At 41.6% G+C, this 20,539-nt stretch overlaps 1 protein-coding gene across 1 annotated transcript in view; it reads left to right on the top strand.

Moving 5' to 3' along the window:
- ERCC6L2 (ERCC excision repair 6 like 2) overlaps positions 1-20,539 on the top strand; it is a 106,258-nt gene that overhangs the window by 71,966 nt on the left and 13,753 nt on the right. Inside the window, exon 17 of the mRNA XM_016206654.2 lies at positions 1,484-1,638. Within this exon, the coding sequence (XP_016062140.2) occupies positions 1,484-1,638 (155 nt within the window). The remainder of the gene's footprint in view (positions 1-1,483; positions 1,639-20,539) is intronic.

The raw sequence follows: 20,539 nt of genomic DNA, 5'->3' as shown, positions 1-20,539 counted from the left end.
CCCGTTTGTTCCCAGTGAATACCTGTCGGCCTCCTGTTCCCCGATCTGCCCCATGCGTTCTGCTGCTGCCCTCCCGCACCCCTGGTCCATGCCGAGGGTGCAGCTATGGGGGTTTCCCGCTTGCTTGTGTTTTAGGGCTCCTGGGGGTATCTTGTCATCTGATCTCGCAGGTGCTCCCCGTGGCATGTGCCCCCTGGTTGCTGTCCCTTCTCACGTAGGGATTCACTGAAGACCTGCTGCCCCTGCCACCACCACCTGCCGAGGCTCTGTTCAGTGATTTTAAGAGTTAGTTCAAAATGATCTTATTCATTCCCAAAAAAACTGTATGAAAGAAGCCAGTATATAAGCAAGGATACAGTGATACAGAGCTTCAGCGTGGTATTAACCTGTCTGCAAATCAAGCTTTCTTTGACAGTTATTAGTGGTCTCATTTAAAAGTTCATGATGATACATATTTTGATACCCCTGTAACTAAGGACTGGACTATCCTTTGGTTTGTGTGCTACAATTGGATGTTAGGTTTGAGGGATTATTTCATAAACCATTTTTTAAAAATCAGATGAGTATTTTTTTTGTTTTTTACTGTCTGAAAGTGTCAATAGTTAGTGTGGAACTAATGTAATTTTGAGTAAGGCAAAAATGTATCATCAAAATTAAGAAAAATCTGAGTAAATGTTCTACCAGAAGAATCCTTCTGAAGGTTTTAAGCTGTTGCCATATGTACTCCCTGGTGCTTTGGAACTTAAGGACCAATATTATCGTAGTTGCTCTTCCAGCCATCTTATTTAGCACCTTGTTTTCGCATGATTGGCAAGCCCGGTCGAGAGGTTCAGGACTGAAACAGCACAAGTGCTGAAGGTCATAATCAGACCTGTCTGAGGGAGCTTCTACAGACCTTAGTCCTGTCCTTCTCTTTTATGAACACAGTTTAAAAGTAAATTCTAGATGCCTAAAAGCAAAGCAATAAAAAAGTAGCCATTTTTTAAACTTCTTTTAGATAAAAGCTGTAAGTTAATTTTTTTCCTTTCCTAAAAAGCTTTCAATCTTGACATTCTCTGGGCATATGTACAAAAAAGACAGAATCCAAACAGTAAAACTGAACAAAGCCAACCAAAGGACGCTCCCTGGTCATGAACCCCTTGTTCCCACTTCATCACGGTAATCGGGTGCGTGTGTAAAGGGACAGATGAGGCTAGCGCTGCTCTTTAAATTAGTAAACTTTTTTAAAATCAACTGGAACAACAAATTCATAGAAACACCCTTCACCATGACTTTTCTTTGGCCAAAACTGTCATTTCAGGTTTAAGTCTAAAAAGACTAATCTTAGAAGTTCTCATATCGATGAGAGTGGAAAGTCCTTTCCAATTAACATAGATCAACATATTTAAACTCTTTTAAATTTTTTAAAAGACCATAATGATGTTAACAGACAAACTGGATGTTTTTCTTGAGGATTAAAAACAAAACATCGATTGCCTCCTAGATGGGGTTCAGGAAGTGGCTTACATCCACTCAAACCAGAAGGTGATCGGATCGAGCAAAGCCGAGAACCACCTGAGCCGGTGGGCAGCGCGTGAGGTATTTGAACTGAAGCAGTTTTCCCAGCTTCCTGCTAATATAGCCGTTTGCACTTCTAAGGTAAGAAGCATGTGGCCTCATGTCATCGTTAGCTTTTATCTCATTTTCCAAGAAGTTGCTCAATAAGATCTTCTCTAAGTTCCCCCTCAAAAGTAGCTACTAAGATTATAAGTGACGTACAAATAAGTGTAAAAAACAGAACATTATCTGAGGCACTGTAGTCACTGAAGATGTTTTATAGTAAAAGACAAATCAGTGTCTAAATGTCTGAAAGTTCTGAGTTACTTATTCGTTTCCCTCAATAAAAGTTTGCCAAAAAATGAGGAATCTGAAGGAATCATGCAGTTAAATCAGAACTAAAACTAGGTTTCCTCCAAAATTTTTCATTTAGAATGAAAACACGCAAAAACTAGCTTCATATAGAATTTAATTTTTTAGTGAAAGGATGTTTATAATGTTAAAGGTAATAACTACTGTCTATGGACTCTTCTCATTTAAAATTGCTGTTATATAGAAATAAAGCTTAATATAAACATGATATTTATTTACACATAGTCACTTTCATCAAAGGTTTCAAAAAATATTTTCTTCTTTTTGGCTTATTTTCCTTTATTAATTCCTAAGCACTAAGTGTCTGAGGAGCGGTTTTTCTGCCACTTTGTCTGTAGGAGTTAAAACTGCAACTGTATAAAACACTGGCACTTTGTTTCAAGTTAACATCACTTTTAAGAAGGAAGGGGAAAGTGCCTCTGAACTGCCAAGCTATCTTCATTTATTTGTACCCCATCAGGCTCCACAAAGCATTTAGGTTGTCTTAACAATAAAATCGGAATAGAAAGTGAAACTCAGGACCAAGGGAAATGTAAATTATACTGGAAGTTCAAGAGTGGGAGAAAGTTAGAATGCAGATATATAGGACATAATGTTCTTACCCAAATAATTTTTAAGGACAAATCTGATTGAGTGGCCTGGTAGACAAAACAAAGGAAGTAAACAATTTATTTAGTGTGTTCTCAACTAGTGCATTTGAAAATGTGTGTGGGCAGTTTGGGTGGTCACAGTGACTGAGTGCCCAACTGGCATTAATGTCTGGAGGCCAGGGATGCTAAATGGCTCTGTGGGGAGGGGGACATCCCATTTGCCAAGAATTGTTTTGCCCAAAATGCCATAACACCCTGCTGAGAAACACTGAGCTAAATGGTTATCCTTAAGGGGGGGAAGAATACCAGCTCTTTAAAGAGGAGGAAAGCTTGTCCTAGCACTTAATATGAAGGAAATTTGTCTCCAGGATTTTAAATGAGGACCACTGAATGATCTAGTGAACAGTCAGTCATCTTATAATATCCTTAGAGTAAATGTAATAACAGACTTTGAAAGGCTGTGCTTGCAGTATTTTTTAATGTAATTCAAAGGCCCAGTGCCAAGATACAATTCATGACCCAAGTATGCTGCTTTTTTATATTCTCGCTTGCTCTAGAAATATATTGTCTCTCAACCAACACTGTAGACAGCATTTCTAGTTTGACTACTTTGTAGGAGCTATCTGGAAAAGATAGGCAGAATATGCTGGGTTTGCCAGAAATTTGCTATATTAGAATGAAGAACATATTGGTGTCTTTTAAATAGATAGCCAGGTTTTTTTTCATTAGCTTTAAAAACAACAACAACAACAAAAAAAAACGTGCCTTTTTCTAAACCAACAAATTTTAATGGGGAAAAAATAAGATAGCTTGGAAACCTGTTTGGTAGATGTTAATGAAGTAACTGGGTATTAGTCATTAGTTTATTTAAATATTTTCAGAGAAGAAATTTGCAGGCATATAATTTCTCCCCAAATGAACTTGAGAAGCAGCCCCTAGACATAGAGGCCCCTTGGAACCTTCTCAAGGAAGGCTGTGAAAATGAAAACGCTGCAGATACACTTTGCCTTTGACTGGCAGGAAGGGGCCCGAGGGGGGCTCCTGTACCCCCCTATGCGCAGGGCCAGTGGTCCCAGCCTCCGGCACCAGCCCCTTGTCCTTGAGGCGAGCTGCCCGCTCCCGCGTGCGGGCCACGGCGCGGGGCGCTTTCCAGGAAACACACTGGGGCGGCCACCCCAGGTCGCTAATAGGCCCTTGGAGGCCATGCGTGTCCCCCACACGTAGACCAACTTAGTCGACCTTTTCCAGGGAGTAGGAAGAAGTCAGTTGTTTCATGACTGAATCATGGTCGGTATAAAACACTCGGGGAAGTTATAAGCCGCTAAGCGGGAGTCCAGCCTCGTGCCACCAGCCCCGCAGGCAGGCTGCCCGTGGGAACAGGCTCCTCCGGCCACTGGCCCCTTTACATCGGCGCCCACAGGGCGAAAGCCCGGCAGAGTGCCTCAGGACAGCAGGCCAGCAGGACAGCAGGACAGCAGGCCGCAGGCCGACCCGCGCCGCTGAGCGTCGGGACATTAATATAGCTGTGCTTGAACATCCTGGGAGCCGTATCGCCTCTGTACAGAAATTACTCAGGGACATTGCAGACTTACCATTAAAAAAGAAAGGCCTTACTTAATATACGAAAGTCAGAATTTTCAAAATATACTGTGATCATATCTATTTGTGATGTTTTAGTTTCTCTCCAATGTCAAAAACTAAGGTTACTGTATTTTTTACATAAAATACAACCCCTGATATACCTCATGCTTCCCTCCTTTTAGTTTAATAAGAAATAAAGAAATAAAAGAAATACAGCGGGCCTCACCTTCAGCGTGTTGAGCTGTGTCACCTTCCAGAGGCAGCGCCAGCCTGTGGCATGGGCTCGACTCAGTGTCAGGTCTGAATTCTAGCTCTGCCTCACACTCCCTGGTGACCGTGAGAAAGTCACTCACCTTCTCTGCGCCTCAGTTTCCTTGTGTTTAAAATACAAATAATTATCATTCTTACCTCAAAAGATTTTTACAAAAACTAAATGAAATAACACCTGTAAAATTCTCTGAACGGTGCCTGACACAAAGGAGCACTCGATGAGTAATAAGTACAGTAAAACCTCGATGTAACGGACTAATTCGGGCGAGGAGGGGTATCTGTTCAAGCCGAAGGTCTGTTACATAATAAGGTAGGTTTTCCGAATGTGTATGTTAAAAACATTGACAAGTTAGTTTACCTGTTTTTACTTATGTAGACGCGTTTGTGTAATTAATATTAAGTATGTATGAAAAGTTTAATTTCACAGAAAAGATATCTACATGTATTACAGTAATTTTTAATTTATACTGAATAGGTCTAATAAATTCGAACATTCACCAGTCACCTCAAGTAAACAAATGCACGCGGCTGGGGCGTGGTTTTAGCTCTTAGCACACGTGGGACATTGGCCCCACGTGTTAAAACTGGTGCAGAAGTCATGTGACATGACAATAGAATCAGTTACCCTGCCCTGTGGTGTGACCATGTGCTGATCATTCCCTGAACATTGTTTACGCGGGGTGACTCTGGGATTTAAATATGTTGACTATAGTTGTAGATATGTAATATTTATTTATGTTGGCGAAATGACTACAGTTTTTTTTCCGGCCTATTTGCTTAAAATTTGTTAAAAATAACAATGAATTAATAAAAAATATCCTGTTAATTTAACTGTAAACAAATCTTGGTTAAAAGCGTTTTAAAATTAACAGGGTATTAATTTTCACATATGACATACAGACCATAAATTTTGTTCTAAATCTGAAGCCTGTTAAATCGAGATCAGCAAAATCGAGGGTTTACTGTACTGTCACGGCTCCCACTGGATGAGGCTGCTGTCCCTTTTAGCACCTCTGCAGTTGTTGATCCCCGAGGGCTCGACAGGGAATAATCCATAAATAGTTGTATGCAACCACATATGAAACTAGAAAACCACTCAGTACTTTATAATTTATAGTAATTTATTTTATGGTAATCTATATTAGAATTGAAGTTACTAGCAATTTTTTTCTTTAAAGCTGATAGACTTATTTTCTCTTTTGATTCCTCAATTGACGTGACTGCTTATCATTTACAACATCTCCATAGCTGCTGACAGACGTTCAGATGAGGGAGACACCACTCTGCCCTCAGACTGGTTCCTTTGCAATCTCCACACATAATAGTCTTGAGTCTCCTCTTTATAACCTTCTGGAAGCTAAATACTACTTCAGTAATGTCGGAGAGGTAGGGTGATGGCAGTGTTGTTTTTCTCTTTACTAAAACTATTTGTAAAGATGGTTAAATTAAAGACTTCTGAAGAGACTTTTAAAATAATATTTCACGTAGATGAGGCATTGATGACATTTCAAAGCCATCTCACAGAATTTCTAAAAAATGTTCACAACCACTGATTTCATCATATCTGTCAGCATTACCTCCGCACCTTTGACGAGTAAGTCATTGAAGCATTGGTTGGAGACGTGTCTCACTGAAAGGTTTTGCAGCTTGTAGCATGGTGGTGGGTGGCAATAGTGAATTTGCAGTTTTGAAAAAAACTAAAAGTAGGTATGGGGAGAAAAGAATAGACGAAGGTGAGGGGAAGTGAACAAGGGGAAGACAACAGAGACTCGTCCACAGTGTTAGAGAGACCTGCACTCCTCCTGCCTCTGAACGCTCCTAAGCCCCAGACCCCCCACCTCCAGTACAGGCTCTTTCATCTGGGGCTCACAGCAAGAATCTTTGGATTACTGAGAATTCTTCTGAGTGCTTCATGTCTGTCACCAAAGTTTTATTAGAGACCTCTACTTGTGTTTGAAAAGATTTTGTGTGTCTGTGTGTACGCACGTGTGTGTGTGGTCTGTGCATGTGCACGTGCGTCTGCAGCCGGTGCAGATGTGTTGCCTCACTTCCTAAGAAAACAAATCCTATTTATTTGCATGGCGGCAATACACGATTGACAGTGATCACAATACGCAAGTATTTCACCTTCCAAGGAATACAAAGTTGAGTCTAAGCTAAAGCCTTTAACTGAGTTGCACAGGGATATACTAAACAGAAAACTTACAAAAGAGAGGTAATGTATACCGCAAGCCTGGTCTTTCAGAGGTTCTCAGGCCTTTTGATAGAATTGTTGATAACCAAAATGACAAAAGCTGTGAACCCACTTTTCAAATTCAACTATATATTTAAAAAGGCCTAATATACTATCTTTTCACCTTTCCTTTGGTTTCTTATAGTTCATGCTTTCATAAAGAATTTCTGTTTATGGAACACATTTTATAGATGTCTTGAATGAAAACCTATTTCTCCTAAAATAAATTTCTAATTATACCTTTGTTATATAGTAATACAAACAATATAAAATAAGGATTGATTTCTCCTTAAATTGTACTTGGATATTTTAGAACCATTTCTGAAGACAGCTTATTTTAAAAGATGAGATGTCTGGTAACAAGAGGGAAAACTTGTGTGACTTAGGGTTAAGCTTCAGAGCCCCCAAAAAATATTTTAAATATTTAAAGGAGCTGATAATACCTTTATTAGCGTTAATTTGTTCTTTTAATATATGGAAGTATGTCACAAAACTTAGCTATACCTGTGTGTGATGTGGTGCCTCATTTTTTCAATCAGCTGCATGTTTTCAACTTAAGTTTACTTAAAGTTTTCTGAAAAGAAGTGTACAAAGACAGCATTCAATTAAGGATTAATCACTATGGCAACTGCAATGTGGTGACTGAACGGGGGAGGATGTGTCCCCCCTCAGCTTCCTGCCAGCTGTCATAGTCAGCCGCTGCGCCTGAGCCCAAGCCAAAATATAGACTGTGACCGACTCGAAGAAACTATATCTGTATTTTTATAAATTGGTACAAGTATCAGACTATAAAAGAAGACTTAATCCCCTGAATTGGATGACAGACACTTGGCATTCTCGCCAGTATTTGACAGAGAAATAACGGGTCGCTTTGTAGTAAAACCTGGATTAATAGTAAACCCTTCTTTATGTTATTGCAGTGTGGTGTAAATGAGAGCTACGCACGCTGTCAGCCTGGGGCGGAGGGGCGCGGGGAAAGCGCTTTCATATAACCAGCGCAGGTTTAAGCACTGTTCAGAGTACTGTAAATACAAAATATTGTGTTAGTAAGAACTTCTCTTTCTTGTATTTGTATTAGCGTGGCATTTTGTAGATGACTTAAAGAAAGGATTTCTATGAGCTGTGGTGGATCTGATTGCACTGTGTTTACACAGCTTTCGGAGCCTGCGAGGAGGGCTGGACTGTTTACAGTGCAGACTTTGGGGAGATACGGCGATCCATTATCCCGCTTCTCAGGATCGTGAGTGGCAGGATGGTTTAAAGTAATTGTTCACAAATGACTGGTTTATGAAGCAGTCCAGTAAGTGAGGTTTATGGTGTCAGCATGTAATGGAATTAGCTCTTACTGGGTGGGATTTTTCATGGTCTTATTCTTTTCCTTTCTATATCTAGCTCTTGATTTTATGGTGTTTGTACCAGAAAGTTATTCTTTCAAGTAATTTTAGTAAAGATCAAGGTTTTTAAAATTGTTGTGTACATACAGGGTGGGGCAAAAGCAGGTTTACAGTTGTTTGTATGGAAAATAGTACAATAATAAATAACACAAGAGTAAACTCTGCGTTTTGTGTACTCACAACTGTAAACCCACTTTTGCCCCATTCTGTATGTATGAAATTATGTGACTAGTGTTGGCATAAAAAAAGGCTTTTGTGTTTCTATCTTTAAAACTAGGATTGATTCAGAAAGATATTTTGTCAATTGTGAAGGACACCTGTTACCTCGTCAGAGGAAGGAGACCCTGATGTTAACTATAAACGCATACCTGTCCCCTCCTAGCCAGTGGCTGGATAAGCTGAGGCGTCCTGCCTCACAGTGACGTCACCAGGGTTAGAGGAGTGAAGGACTAATGTGCACATGACACATTCATCTCTTGAAAGAAAGGCATTAAGCCCAGCTGGGCGTGGCTCAGCAGTTGAGCATCAGCCTAGGCTCCAGGAGAACACTGTTCGATTCCCGGTCAGGGCACAGGCCCGGGTTGCGGGCTCGATCCCCAGTCAGGGGCGTGCAGGAGGCAGCCGATCAATGACTCTCTCATCACTGATGTTTCTCTCTCTCTCTCCCTCTCCCTCTCCCTTCCTTTCTCTGAAATCAATGAAGATATATTTAAAAAACAAAAAAGGCTTAGTGATATAAGGCCTCACTGAGCTCTGGTTGACTCCACCCACCTAGTACCTTAAAGAATGCTAAGCACTTAGCCCTTTTCAAATTATATTTTATCCCTCTATGAAAACCATAGGATCAATTGGACATGGACACTTAGTGGAAACACCTATTGCCTTGTCATCTGGGAATCCTGCCTCTGCACATATGAATTCTGAATTTTTATAGGCTGGATAAAGCAAAACTAGAAGGTTAGGGGATCACAGTATTTTAGACTTTGAAGGATTCTTAGAGACTAGTGCAAACATCTTATTTTACTGATTTTTAAAAATAAGAGGGTAAGTGGCTTCCATTAGGCCCAGCAATGGCAGTTAACTTAAATCTCTATATATCAATCCCTTATTTCCTTTGGTTTCTATTTTGTTAGGGAGATTTTACTTTTTTTTTTAAACTCCATTTTACTTTTCCAATATGACAAATCAGTCTAATTTTTCAAGATAACTTGCCTGTGAGGAATTACCTTCACTTTAGCAATTAAACAAACAAAAATAATCAGGTGGACTGAGTGCATCCTTTCCTTTAAAAAATGTGTTCTAGGTAGTTAAACTCTATCTGTGGGGATATCTGTAATACTCTCAACAATAAAGATATTTAAAAAAAACAATAACACCTCTATCTGGACTCAAGAAATACAGCAAGACTGCTGGCAGTATCTGCTCTGCCAAAGACATTTCAGTAAAGGCATGATGATTTTACTTTTTTGTCTTTACTTATGTGTTTTCTCTACAGGAATAGCCTTACTTTTCTAATCCCCCAAATCTCCGCACCTCCTCTACCTGTCAGGACCTACCTCAGATGTGGCATCTCTCCCACAAAGCTGCCCCAGTCTCTTCCTAAGTGGGAAGTAAGCTATCTTTACTCTTATACTATTTTTGCGTCACCCAAGAGTACTTTATATGGCCTGTTATTCTAAAGTATGGTTTCCAAATTTTTATTATAGTTATATAAGTACACATTTTCTCTTTTCTAATAAACTCTGAGCTTTGAAAGAGCAAGATATATTTCTAATTCACTTTTGATAATCCCAAAGACCTAAAATAGTGTCTTGCATATAACTGATACTTTTTAAATACATTTATAGATTTTCAGTTGTTTATAGGATAAAATGAGCCCCATAACTATGTTCTGAGAATTTTTAAGTGGTTTAAACTATCTTTTCCATGACCAACTTCCATAGTTTTCCTGGAAATTCTCTTGAGATAACTTGACATTGTTCAGCGCTACCACTGAATGTATTTAATCAGCCAGGGGAAACAGTCCTCTCTCCTCTGAATGGGCAGTGTTCTCAGGTTTGCCTGGCGTTCGCGTCTGCAATGAATATACTCAGCCTGCACCTCCAGCCATGCCATCTGTCTGAGCCTCCATCCAGGTGAACCCAGTTCAAGCTCCACTTCCTCCACAGAGCCCCAGTCTTCAGAGATCCCTCTGTTCCAGACTCCTTTCCCACCAGCCATCACTGTAGACACCCGGGCAGTACATTCCTGTCACTTAACCTCATGTATTCGCTCTCCATGTATGTCACAAGCTGCTGAAGGAGCAGGACCGTGGTGTGCACGTCTGTAAACACCACCACTTAGCAACAGTCAGCACAGAATAGGAGTTCCGAAAGGGTTTATCATCGGTAATTCTGTACAGAAGTACTACATAGACAGATCCCCACAGCCATTCTCACTGCAAGTAAGGGCTCCCTGGCCCTCGGCTCTCCCAGTTAATGTTAAAGATATGAGTCATTTTGGAGCAGCCTAAGTGCTGGTATTCTTCACCTTTGCTCAGTATTTGTCATCTGTGGGCCATGGTGCTGGCATAGGAAACCCACCCAAGAAGGGAGAGCATAGAGAATGGTGTCAGCAAGATATTCCTACCCATCCATGGCTGTGTGAGCCTTCCCCATCCAGCACTGATAGATCTGAGCAGTCACCGGGGAGCTTATTGTTCTGTTCTCCACAGTTGTGTGAAATGTCTTGTGTTACTTTTCCATGGCACTCAACGCCTATTGCAGTTTGGCCCTTGCCTGCTTGTCCAGTCTCATTCCGAGACACTCATTCAGGACATTACCAGGGATATAAAAGCAAACAGCCTCTTCCTAGTCAGGCTTCAGTCTCCAAGCACCCATGGGCTTATCTTCCCTTTCCAGGCCTTTGCTTCTGTGGTTCCTTTGTTTACAATTCCATTTCACCTGTGCCTGCCTGTTGGCCTCCTGTCCCTTGTATCATCTGTGACAACTTTCCCTGAGGCTTCTCCAGAGCAGTGTAAACGTCATCTTCATCTTCCTTTTTATTTGTGTGTGTGTGTCTGTGTAGCACTTACCACATTATATTATATGATAGTGTATCTATGTGTCAGGATGTATTTAGCTGCAAGGAATAGAAAAGCCACCTAAAGCAGCCTACATAATAGGTCATTAATTAAAATATCAGCAGGTCTGGGAGGAGGTACTTCCAGGGTTGGTGCTATAGGCCAGTGACACCATAAGGATTTGGGCTCTTTCATTGTCTGCCCCTGTGCCCTTAGTTAGTTAACTTTTACTCAGTCACGAGGCCTTTGGCCGTGCGCTGCAGGGTGGTGAGCAGGAACTCATTTCCTCACAGTTGCACCCAAAGGCGGGAAGGTACGGCTCGCTTCATCTCTCTCTTTATTGGGAAGGAAAATCTCCCTGGCAGAACATGTTGGCTTCACAAATCTCAGTTTACCCCATAAAACAGAGAACAAGCTACCTTCCCCGGGCACATTTCTAGGAAAACCCCAGTTTTGCTCAGACTACAAAGGCGAGGCAGTATCTCTTAACAGGTCATCAGCAGTGCCTGACCCCATGTCCCTGGTGAGACTGGGAAACCTTTGCATTAGGAACTGCATCTGACTCTGTCTTTTATTCCCACGACCTACTGATTTTAATTGAATTTCCGTAGATACTGAGTAAAGCTTTCTCAAAGAGGTTTTATAAGTAAAAATGTGAAGATTTACCCTAATTTATTGGTAAAAGTATGAATTCTTCTGTGGTGGATTGGCTTTCGGTTGGATAAATATGTCTGAACTGTGGCCCTTGACCTAATATGGAATTTTTTATATTTTTGCAAATTTCCTGATGAAGATAATACTCATTTTAACACAACCAGAGTCAATTCTCACAGCTTTTACAGCAAGGTTGTTGGTAAGTTGATGTTTTATTTTAAAAATGTCAGTCATCTTGTAGCCAACTTACTATCAGAATCAAATTTCAGTTAATTTGTAAACAGTTTTTATAACTATTTAGCATTAACTGCTTCAAAATTGGAAAGCCATATCTTACTCTCTCACTCAGTATTTAAGGCTGTCCTGTTACTATTACCAGGTAAGATAATGAATACCTGAAGAGGAAGAACTTCTCACTTTGTTCATAAAAATCATTTGGTAAATACCTTGCAAAAAGTATTTTTTTAAGTTGTGTTGTATAAATTTATATTCATTTATTGAGAGCCTGTAGGGTACATGACTCAGGACTCAACACAAAAAATATATATGTGGTTGCTCTCTAGACTGGAGGCATATATGATCTATTTTAAATAGGTAAGATCTAAACAATCAAAATAGTTTCCAGCAGTACAGGGGCCCTACCTAATCAAAGAAAGACCCTTCATTTTGTTGTATTTTTTAGAAGGTGAAATTAGAATCTTTGACCTACATGAAGAATTGTTGCTGCTTGGTTTGGTATGCTGGGTGTGATAATATAAAATCTTAACTCAAGATAGACTCCATTTATATAATAAATGAGAAATTGAAATAACAGTGCAAGAAAAAAGTACTCCAGGAAAGTCTCATGAACCTGGACCTTTAAGCACGGGTAAGACTGTGTGGGGCAGAGACAAGGTTGAAGAAATTTGGCACCAGAAATGAACGCCATGATGTGTTTGGCAATAGTGAGAAGACTGGCCTAACCAGGACAACTTGTATTGGACAACAAGGAGAGTAAAGCTGCATAGGGGGTGGGTAGGTAACAGACCATGACAGGTCCGCCATTTAGAGAAATAATAAGTGTTAAACTGACATGAACAGACTGAAATGTTAGAGTTACTCTGACAAGTAACTTTCAAACATGTGTAGACATCTAACATTCCATGGTTGGGGAAGGCCAAGAGCCAGCCTGGAGCAGGTAGATATAATCATTGTTCTAGACAGTTTTCATTCAGTAAGGAAGGAGCTTTTTCATGTTCATGCTGGTGAAATGACCAGTATGGAAGTGTCAGGTGTGTGCTGAATGAAGACATGCCAGTTTATTGGAGACAAGCAGTTCTCCAGGTGTGGTCCACAGACCTCTAGGATACTCAAGACTCTTTCAGGGATCTGCAAGGTCAGGACTATTTTCACAATAATACTAAGTGGCCTTTTCACTTGTTGACATTTTCACAAACAGTGCAAAAGTAATGGTGGGAAACTGCTGGAAGTTCAGCCTGAATCACTGGCCCTAAATTGTACTAGTGGTCATTGGATTCTTTACTATCACACTTACAGAAAAAGAAAACTAGTTTCTCTTAGGAATATCTTTGATGAAGCAGTAAAAATTGGGCATTTTTTAAATGTCAGCCTTTTAATTCTCACATTTTTTATATTCTGTTTGATGAATTAGGAGGTATACATAAGCATTGTACAATTGAACATTAAAATAAGCATTGCATAAGCATTGCAAACTGAACTAGCCACTTTATTGTGGAACACCATTTGTACTTGAAAGAATAGTTGACAAACTGTTGATGGCAGTGAAAACAGCACCAGGTGTTAGACTGTTGGAGTCAAATGGGACCTTGGTTCAGCAACCTCAGTACTTGAGTTCTGGCTAAGAAAGAATTCAGAGCCAAGACTCCAACTATAAGAGAAAATTTATTTAGAAAGTCACAGAGGTAGAAGAGGTGAGCAGTAGAAGGAAGGCTCAGGAAGCAAGTTACAGAGGCAAAAGAGGGGTCCTTGGAGCTTAGGGGAGAGAAGGCTAAAGGTAACACACCTGGGGGGAAGAAAAAGGGGAGGGGAAAGGCAGGGATATGCTCCCAAGGGAGAGTGCTGGGTCCTCAGCCCTAAGGGTTTTGGGAGGCTTTTTAAAATATTTTTTTATTGATTTCAGAGAGAGGAAGGGAGAGGGAGAGAGAGAGAGAGAAACATCAATGATGAGAGAGTCATTGATCGGCTGCCTCCTGCACGCCCTCGACGGGGGATCGAGCCCGCAACCCGGACATGTGCCCTGAACAGGAATCGAACTGCAATCTGCTGGATCATAGGTTGATGCTCAACCTCTGAGCCACGCTGACTGGGCCTAAGGGCTTTTAAGGGTGGGGATTTTAGTAGGGATCCTAGGGGAGGATTTCAGTAGAATATTCATCAGCTTTCCAGGTGTCCTTTCAGGGTCATGGTCTCAGGGTCCTGGTGCCATGATTGATTGGCACCAGGGCAGGGGGTCATTAGTCAAGGCAGCTGGTCCTGAGGTCAGCCATGGCATTGCTTGTCTGGTTTTGCTGCTTTTCTGGTCCTGAAACACAACTGAGGCCTAGATGTATTTGATGCAGGACAGAACCTCATTGTCCTGCGGGCTTATGCTTAAGGGCTAATCTCTAGCCCTCTTATTCATTCCCTCTCTAAGAGGTTCTAACCTGCATGACTAGCAACATGCCAGGGGAGGAAAGGGGAGGGGAGGGTCCCAACCGCATGACCAGCACTATGAAGGTCAGGGGGTCTAAACCACATGACCTGTGATGGGGGAGGAAAGGTCACCCTGGAAGCGAGGTCCTTGTTTTCCCAGTGCTGCCCATTGCTAGGCACCCGGGGCTTTTCACCCTGGTGACCTTCTGTCTAACTGCCCACCACAGAACTATGGTTATTTAGACCTGTGTATTTAGTAGATATGTTCTTTAAAATGAACTTAGCATGTCACTTCAGGGAAAACAACAGGCAATACTTGTTGCCAGTGATAAAATTTATGCTTTCAAGTGAAAATTAAAACATTGAAAATCTTGTATTTGCTACCATGACCTTGACACCCTCCCCATAAAGATCTTTCTGATGCCATAAGTGTTGATAACAATTAATATGATTTTACAATGTCAACATTTGGAAGATCTGCGTGACTCAGTTAATATTTTCCAAATGACCAGTGAATGTTACAAAATCATGTATGGGGGAAAAGTTCAGTTAAAGTACAAGATATACCAGTGAATTTTAATTTTAACAGTATAAAAAATTTACTAATGTTAATGTAAAGAAACGTCCAAAACCATAAGAATTTTTATGAGTTTATTTGAGACAAACTGACCACAATTGCCAGAAAGCAAAATCTCACCAGACTGGGAAAATGCTCTGGAGAATGGCAGTTATGCACCTTACTTTATACATTACAGTCAAAGGAGGAAGCTATATGAAGTCCACTGGTGATGGATTAGGGATGCAGGAGAAAGCAAAGTGGGGGATGGGGGGAGCCCTCTGGGATTGAATAAAAAGCCAAATGACAGACACATACATCTTTGACATTGGTGGGTCTAGGATAGTTAACAGCCAACAATTAACATAACAATAACAATGAGGGAGTTTGTGGTCTCTGCTCTGGTACAGTGGTTGTGCTTTGAGGGGTCCAGAAAAAAGGAAATTACTTTGATATTCCAAAGGTATATTATCTGGTATATTATTGTAGATGCAAAAAAGACAGCAGACAGGCTCAGTTAAGGTGAAGATTGACCTTTGTCAGGGAAAAATACCACCCTATGACATGTCTACCCACCATGGCTCACTTTTAGTTAGTTAGGAGGTTTTAATTTCAGACCATCTTATGTGGTTATTTCAGGTCTCTGAGTTTTAAGGCCACCACGCAAGCCTCCCCTGAGCTTGTCAGGTTTAGCACGTGGCTCCTTTTTCATCCACACTGATACGGTTTCATATTTTACATAAAATTAACCTTGAGTTTTGATATAGTATCAGAAAAGAATATCTACAATTATCTGAAAAGGCTATTAAAATACTTATTTCCACATATCTGTGTGACACCGATCTCCGTATACTCCAACCAAAACAACGTTGTAGCCACAGATTGAATGCAGAAGTAGATATGAGATATGCTGTCTTTTATTTAGTCAGATATTAAAGAGGTTTGCAAAAATGTTAACATAGCCCCTCTTCTCTCTCATTTTTTCATTTGCTTTGGATAATAGGAACTTTTTTGTTGTTATTAGAAAGAGTTAGTTAGGGCCTGGCCAGGTGGCTCAGTTGGTTGGAACATCGCCCTTACACCAGAAGATTGTGGGTTTGATTCCGGTCAGGGCATATATTAGGTTGCAGGTTCAATCGAGCCCCATTCCCAGTGCATACGGGAGGCAACCAATTGATGTTTCTCTCTCAGATTGATGTTTGTTTCTCTTTCCCTCTCTCTTATATCTCCATCCATCCTTGGGTGAGGATTTAAAAAGAAGAGGTATTTAAGTTAACATGTAATTGACTTTTTAAAAATTGATTTTTAGAAGAAGGAGAGGAGAGAGAAGCATCAATGTGAGAGGGAAACCAATTGGCTGCCTCCTGCACACCCCCTACCAAGGATTGAGCCCTGGCCGGGAATCGAACCAACCACCTCTTGGTGCACAAGATGCCACCCAACCAGCTGAACCACATGGGCAGGGCTTGACTTGTTATTTTTGATGAATTAATAAGTATTTTAAATTTTAATAGCTACAACCCACATAAATAAAAGAACTTTAGGGTCCTCAATTTTTAAAGTATAAAGGGGTTCTAAGACCTGAAGGGACCAAAGTTGTTCCACCCCAAAATGTGCCTTTTGGGACATTGATTTGAAGCTGGTTATTACGAAACAAAAGACTCAGGAAAAACCTTTGACAGCGCCCCCCCCTTCCTGCCTAAAAGGAATCCAGAGGGAAGCACCTGCTTCAGGAAGGGAATCTTCTTAGCCTGTTTGGGTCAGTTGTGCAGACGGGAAGGGCCCCTGTGGAAACCTGTCCTGCTGGGTTCCCCTGTCCCACTCCTTTTGGGGGCCCAGCAGGAACTTGTTGGCCATGTGCCTGCTCTTTCTCCCTACCTGTGAATTGCCTACTTCCCCTTGAAATTCCAGACCCCTGCCCCCTTCTCCTTTGTCCAAAATGGCAAATAAACAAACCTTAACTGCCCAAAGCATCTTTGGGTCTCATATCTTATGGACCCCCAAATATACATCCATAAAATAAATTTTAGACGATTTCTCCTGTTTATCTGTCCCTGTTGATTTATTAGCCCAGGTAGAAGAACTTAGAAGGTGGGAGGAAAGTTTGTTTGGGTTTTTTTTGCACCCCCCACAGACCAAAAAGTTTCAGAAGTGCTATTTTAGATCCTGTGAGGAGAGTCAGATGTTCTCATGGGACATGCTTCCAATTGGTCTTTCTCTGTGTGAAAGCTTCACTTCCTCTCCTGTAGACTCAGGAAAGCCTATCAGAATAGGAAGCGTGAAGTGATGTGGTTATAGGGACTCGACTAATTTACTGAAAGAGTTAATCGTTTAGAGTTTTAAGTACTTTATTAATTATTATTAATTGTTAATAATCTGTATCATGCCTCACAACTAGTTGCTATGTCTCAGTGTCTCGGTGTCATTCGCGGCATGTTGCTTGAAGTGTTCTTCCCTGGCCACTGGAGAGCCTTCGGCCTAGCAACCGATCAGCTTGCACTTGCCTGGGCGCCACGGAGGAGGGAAATGGGGAGCCTAAGCTCCTCCGGGGAAGTGCCAGCCACTGGGAAGGCAAGGGGTGAAGGTGCCTGCCAAAAAAGGCTTTTAAAGTTTTTTTCCCATCAGTACCACCCTTCTGTGATCTTTTCACATAACAGGTATTATTTAGTATAAGACCTTCAAGTAGTCATTAAAGTTTACAGTAATATAAATAAAACTCAATGCAGAGATTGAAGTCAGGATCAAGGCTGTACGATGCTAAGGACCTGTTCATTTTGCTTACTGGAGACCCCTTAAAGGCTGGTAGAATTGTGAATGTTAGATAGGAAGAGGCAAATGGGAGTCCCAGAGCCAAACTCCCTACCTTCTAGATCCTAATGGGGCTCAAAAGGTAGAAGGCCTCCCCCGAGTTTATAGAAAGTGTCCAGATAAGGCCTGGGCCTGGGCCTGTGGCGCTGAATCCAGTCCTCAGACAGCAGCCCCAAGAGGCAGCCGTCCAGCCCTCGCCTTATCTGTAGGAGTATTAGCGGGGCTTTGCGCCTGGCCTCCTGCCTGGGGGCCTGGGCGTATTAGTGAGCCATCTGCCGGCTCTGGGGAAGGCTCTGGCACTGTCGCACCTGGCCCTTCGCACACGTTCCCCACTGTGGCATGACCAGCGGTGCCGAGGTTAGCAGATCCCAAGGAGACGGGGCTTACATGCTTCTGTTTGAAGTGTGTGCTCTCCCAAGACTGTCACTTTGTTCCGCCTTTTAAATAGGTCAGTTCCTTGGATAATGAGAAATGGACTGTTGTGGATAAAAAGGAACCTACGCTCAGAGCAGTAAATATAAAGTTGTCCTTTTGTGGCTCACTCAGAAAGCAAAGTATTAAATATATAGGGGTTGGCAAAAGTAGATTTACAGTTATTATAGAAACCCTCCTTTTGCCCAGCCCTCTATAGAGAGAGAGATTGTAGCTATAGTTACAAGCTTTCACCTGTCTATCCCCCCCCCCCCCAAAAAAAGGTTTTGGGTTTGAATCTAAGTGTTTTTTTCAGATTTGAATGTAATTTTTAATATATACAGAAAACCAGACGAGTATCTATTTGTGGTAGATCCTCTAACCAGCTGGTTTTTCTCTAGAGAGTGAAGACAATTCAGGGGAGCCCTCAGCCGCCTTAGCCTTTTGCTGTGCTGGGAAACATTTCCTACCTGCAGCCAGGTCTCCTGAATGATTTCTTTGAGGAAGGGTCTCTTCACACCTGTGTAAAGATCCTTAAAAGTCTTTGTCGTTTTAGACTCTCGGGTGCCATTTGAATACATTTATTTGCATGTGCTCTGTGTTTTTATAGTACCCCTGATTCCCTGCTTTGCAAAGACAAGCAAGTTTGTGACTTTTTATGTGTTTACAGGGTTGGCACTTACCCAAAGAGATTGCTTTTTAAATCTTTTGTTTGAACAGATGTTTAAAGAAAAGCATTGCTGCCTCTCAGACTTCACTAATTAAGGTTCAGTGAAGAAAAAAAATGAAAGCACACTTAACAGAGTTGGTGTGATCAGGTCAGACTGAGGGCCAGTGGCACGTGGTTGCCCACAGGGGGTAGTGACCTGGGTGGCTTACGAAGCTCTGTGCTCTTCTCAGGAACTAGGTGTAGACGGGCAGACCCGCCGGTGATCTTAGAGTCCAAACTTTACTCAGTCCTTCCTTGGGCTTCTCAGTGGGTCAGAGCCACCAGGACCTTCTAACACCTTTGCAAATATCCCTCTTGCTTCCATTTTTCTCTAACTAATCAAGCCTAATCCTGTGGTTAAGGGAAAGCAGTACGTATGACTTCCATGTGCACTGCTCTTTGTTCTGGTGTATTCTGTCGTAATGTTTTCTGGAGAAAGCAGCTCAGCAGACAGACTCCCTCCAAAGCTGCTCAGTGCAACATTTCAGTCATTTCTGGTAGCTGACCGTGGACAGCCGGCCCATCCTGTCAGGCTGTCGGCTTCACTGTGCCCGCTCCCCTCCCAGGCTCCTCTTCCTGGGACGGAGCTGAGCAGAGGAGAGACCAGCGGCATCCGCGCCAGCCGTTGCGGGGCCTCCGGGAAGCAGCCTCGGGAGGCTGGGAAAGGTGGCGGAGGTTCCAGCAGCATTTTGCGGACCAACCTGGAACCGGAGACTACTCGTGACTGCTGTTGAAACTCACTCTCCTCCATTGTAGTATTTCTTGCCCGGTTTTTTTAGGGGGGGGAGAGTGATCCCTACCAACTCTTTTCATTTCCTTGCTTTTCCTACATAGGTGCCCTCTACAGTTCTTTAGTAATTCACCTCCAAAATAACTTTTTACTTCAAAGACTATTAATAGAGTTTTTCTTTTCCTTAAACGGCCTCTGCACTATCCCAGGGAAGTGTCCTGGTAAACAGACATGGATTTCATATATAGAAGAGTCAATAGAAAAATGCTAATGTAGTCATATGGCTGAGAGGTGGGGGGAATATTCATTTTCATCTTTTCTCAGTACACTGGCATAAAAGATTACTCTCTGAAAACTTTCTAAGAGTCAGTTTTATTTTTTCTCACTCTTTCATATTGAAAGTTTACTTATACCTTATCTCTTTTTTTAAGTGTGCCTTTCAGAAAATAACTATTCAGTGAAAATAACGTAAGGCTTAGATCTAATGCCTTGAAATATAGACAGTGCACTTGTGGATCAAAGGATGAAGAATGTGTGTTATCAAAGATCGTCTGAATGTGTCATGCTATTGGTCTGAAGGAACTTTCCTGGTAGAACCAACAGAAACCAGAAACTTGACAGTAAGAAATAAGTTGTACACAGACTCATAGACACAGAGAACAGACTGGTGGTTGCCAGACGGGGGGAACTGGGTGAAAAGGTGAAGGGACTGAGAAGTACAAATTGTTAGTCACAGAATAGTCCCAGGGACGGAAAGCTCAGCACAGGGGATACGGCCAGTACATTGCAGTAACTCTGTATGGTGCCAGGTGGGCGCTGGAGGTGTGCTTTGTCTACCACTGTGCTGTACACCTGAAACTAATACATTAGTGAATGTAAACTGTACTTTAAAAATGAAATTGTTAAAGAAGAAATAAGTTGTACAGAAATGCACACAGTTGATTAGGTCTAATGTGGATACACTTTGGCTACTATAGAAGGA

Source organism: Miniopterus natalensis, chromosome 12 (assembly GCF_054644295.1).
Source record: "Miniopterus natalensis isolate mMinNat1 chromosome 12, mMinNat1.hap1, whole genome shotgun sequence".
Taxonomy (NCBI): domain Eukaryota; kingdom Metazoa; phylum Chordata; class Mammalia; order Chiroptera; family Miniopteridae; genus Miniopterus; species Miniopterus natalensis.
Note: the sequence above shows the minus strand (reverse complement) of the source record. Positions and strands in the feature narration are given on the sequence as shown.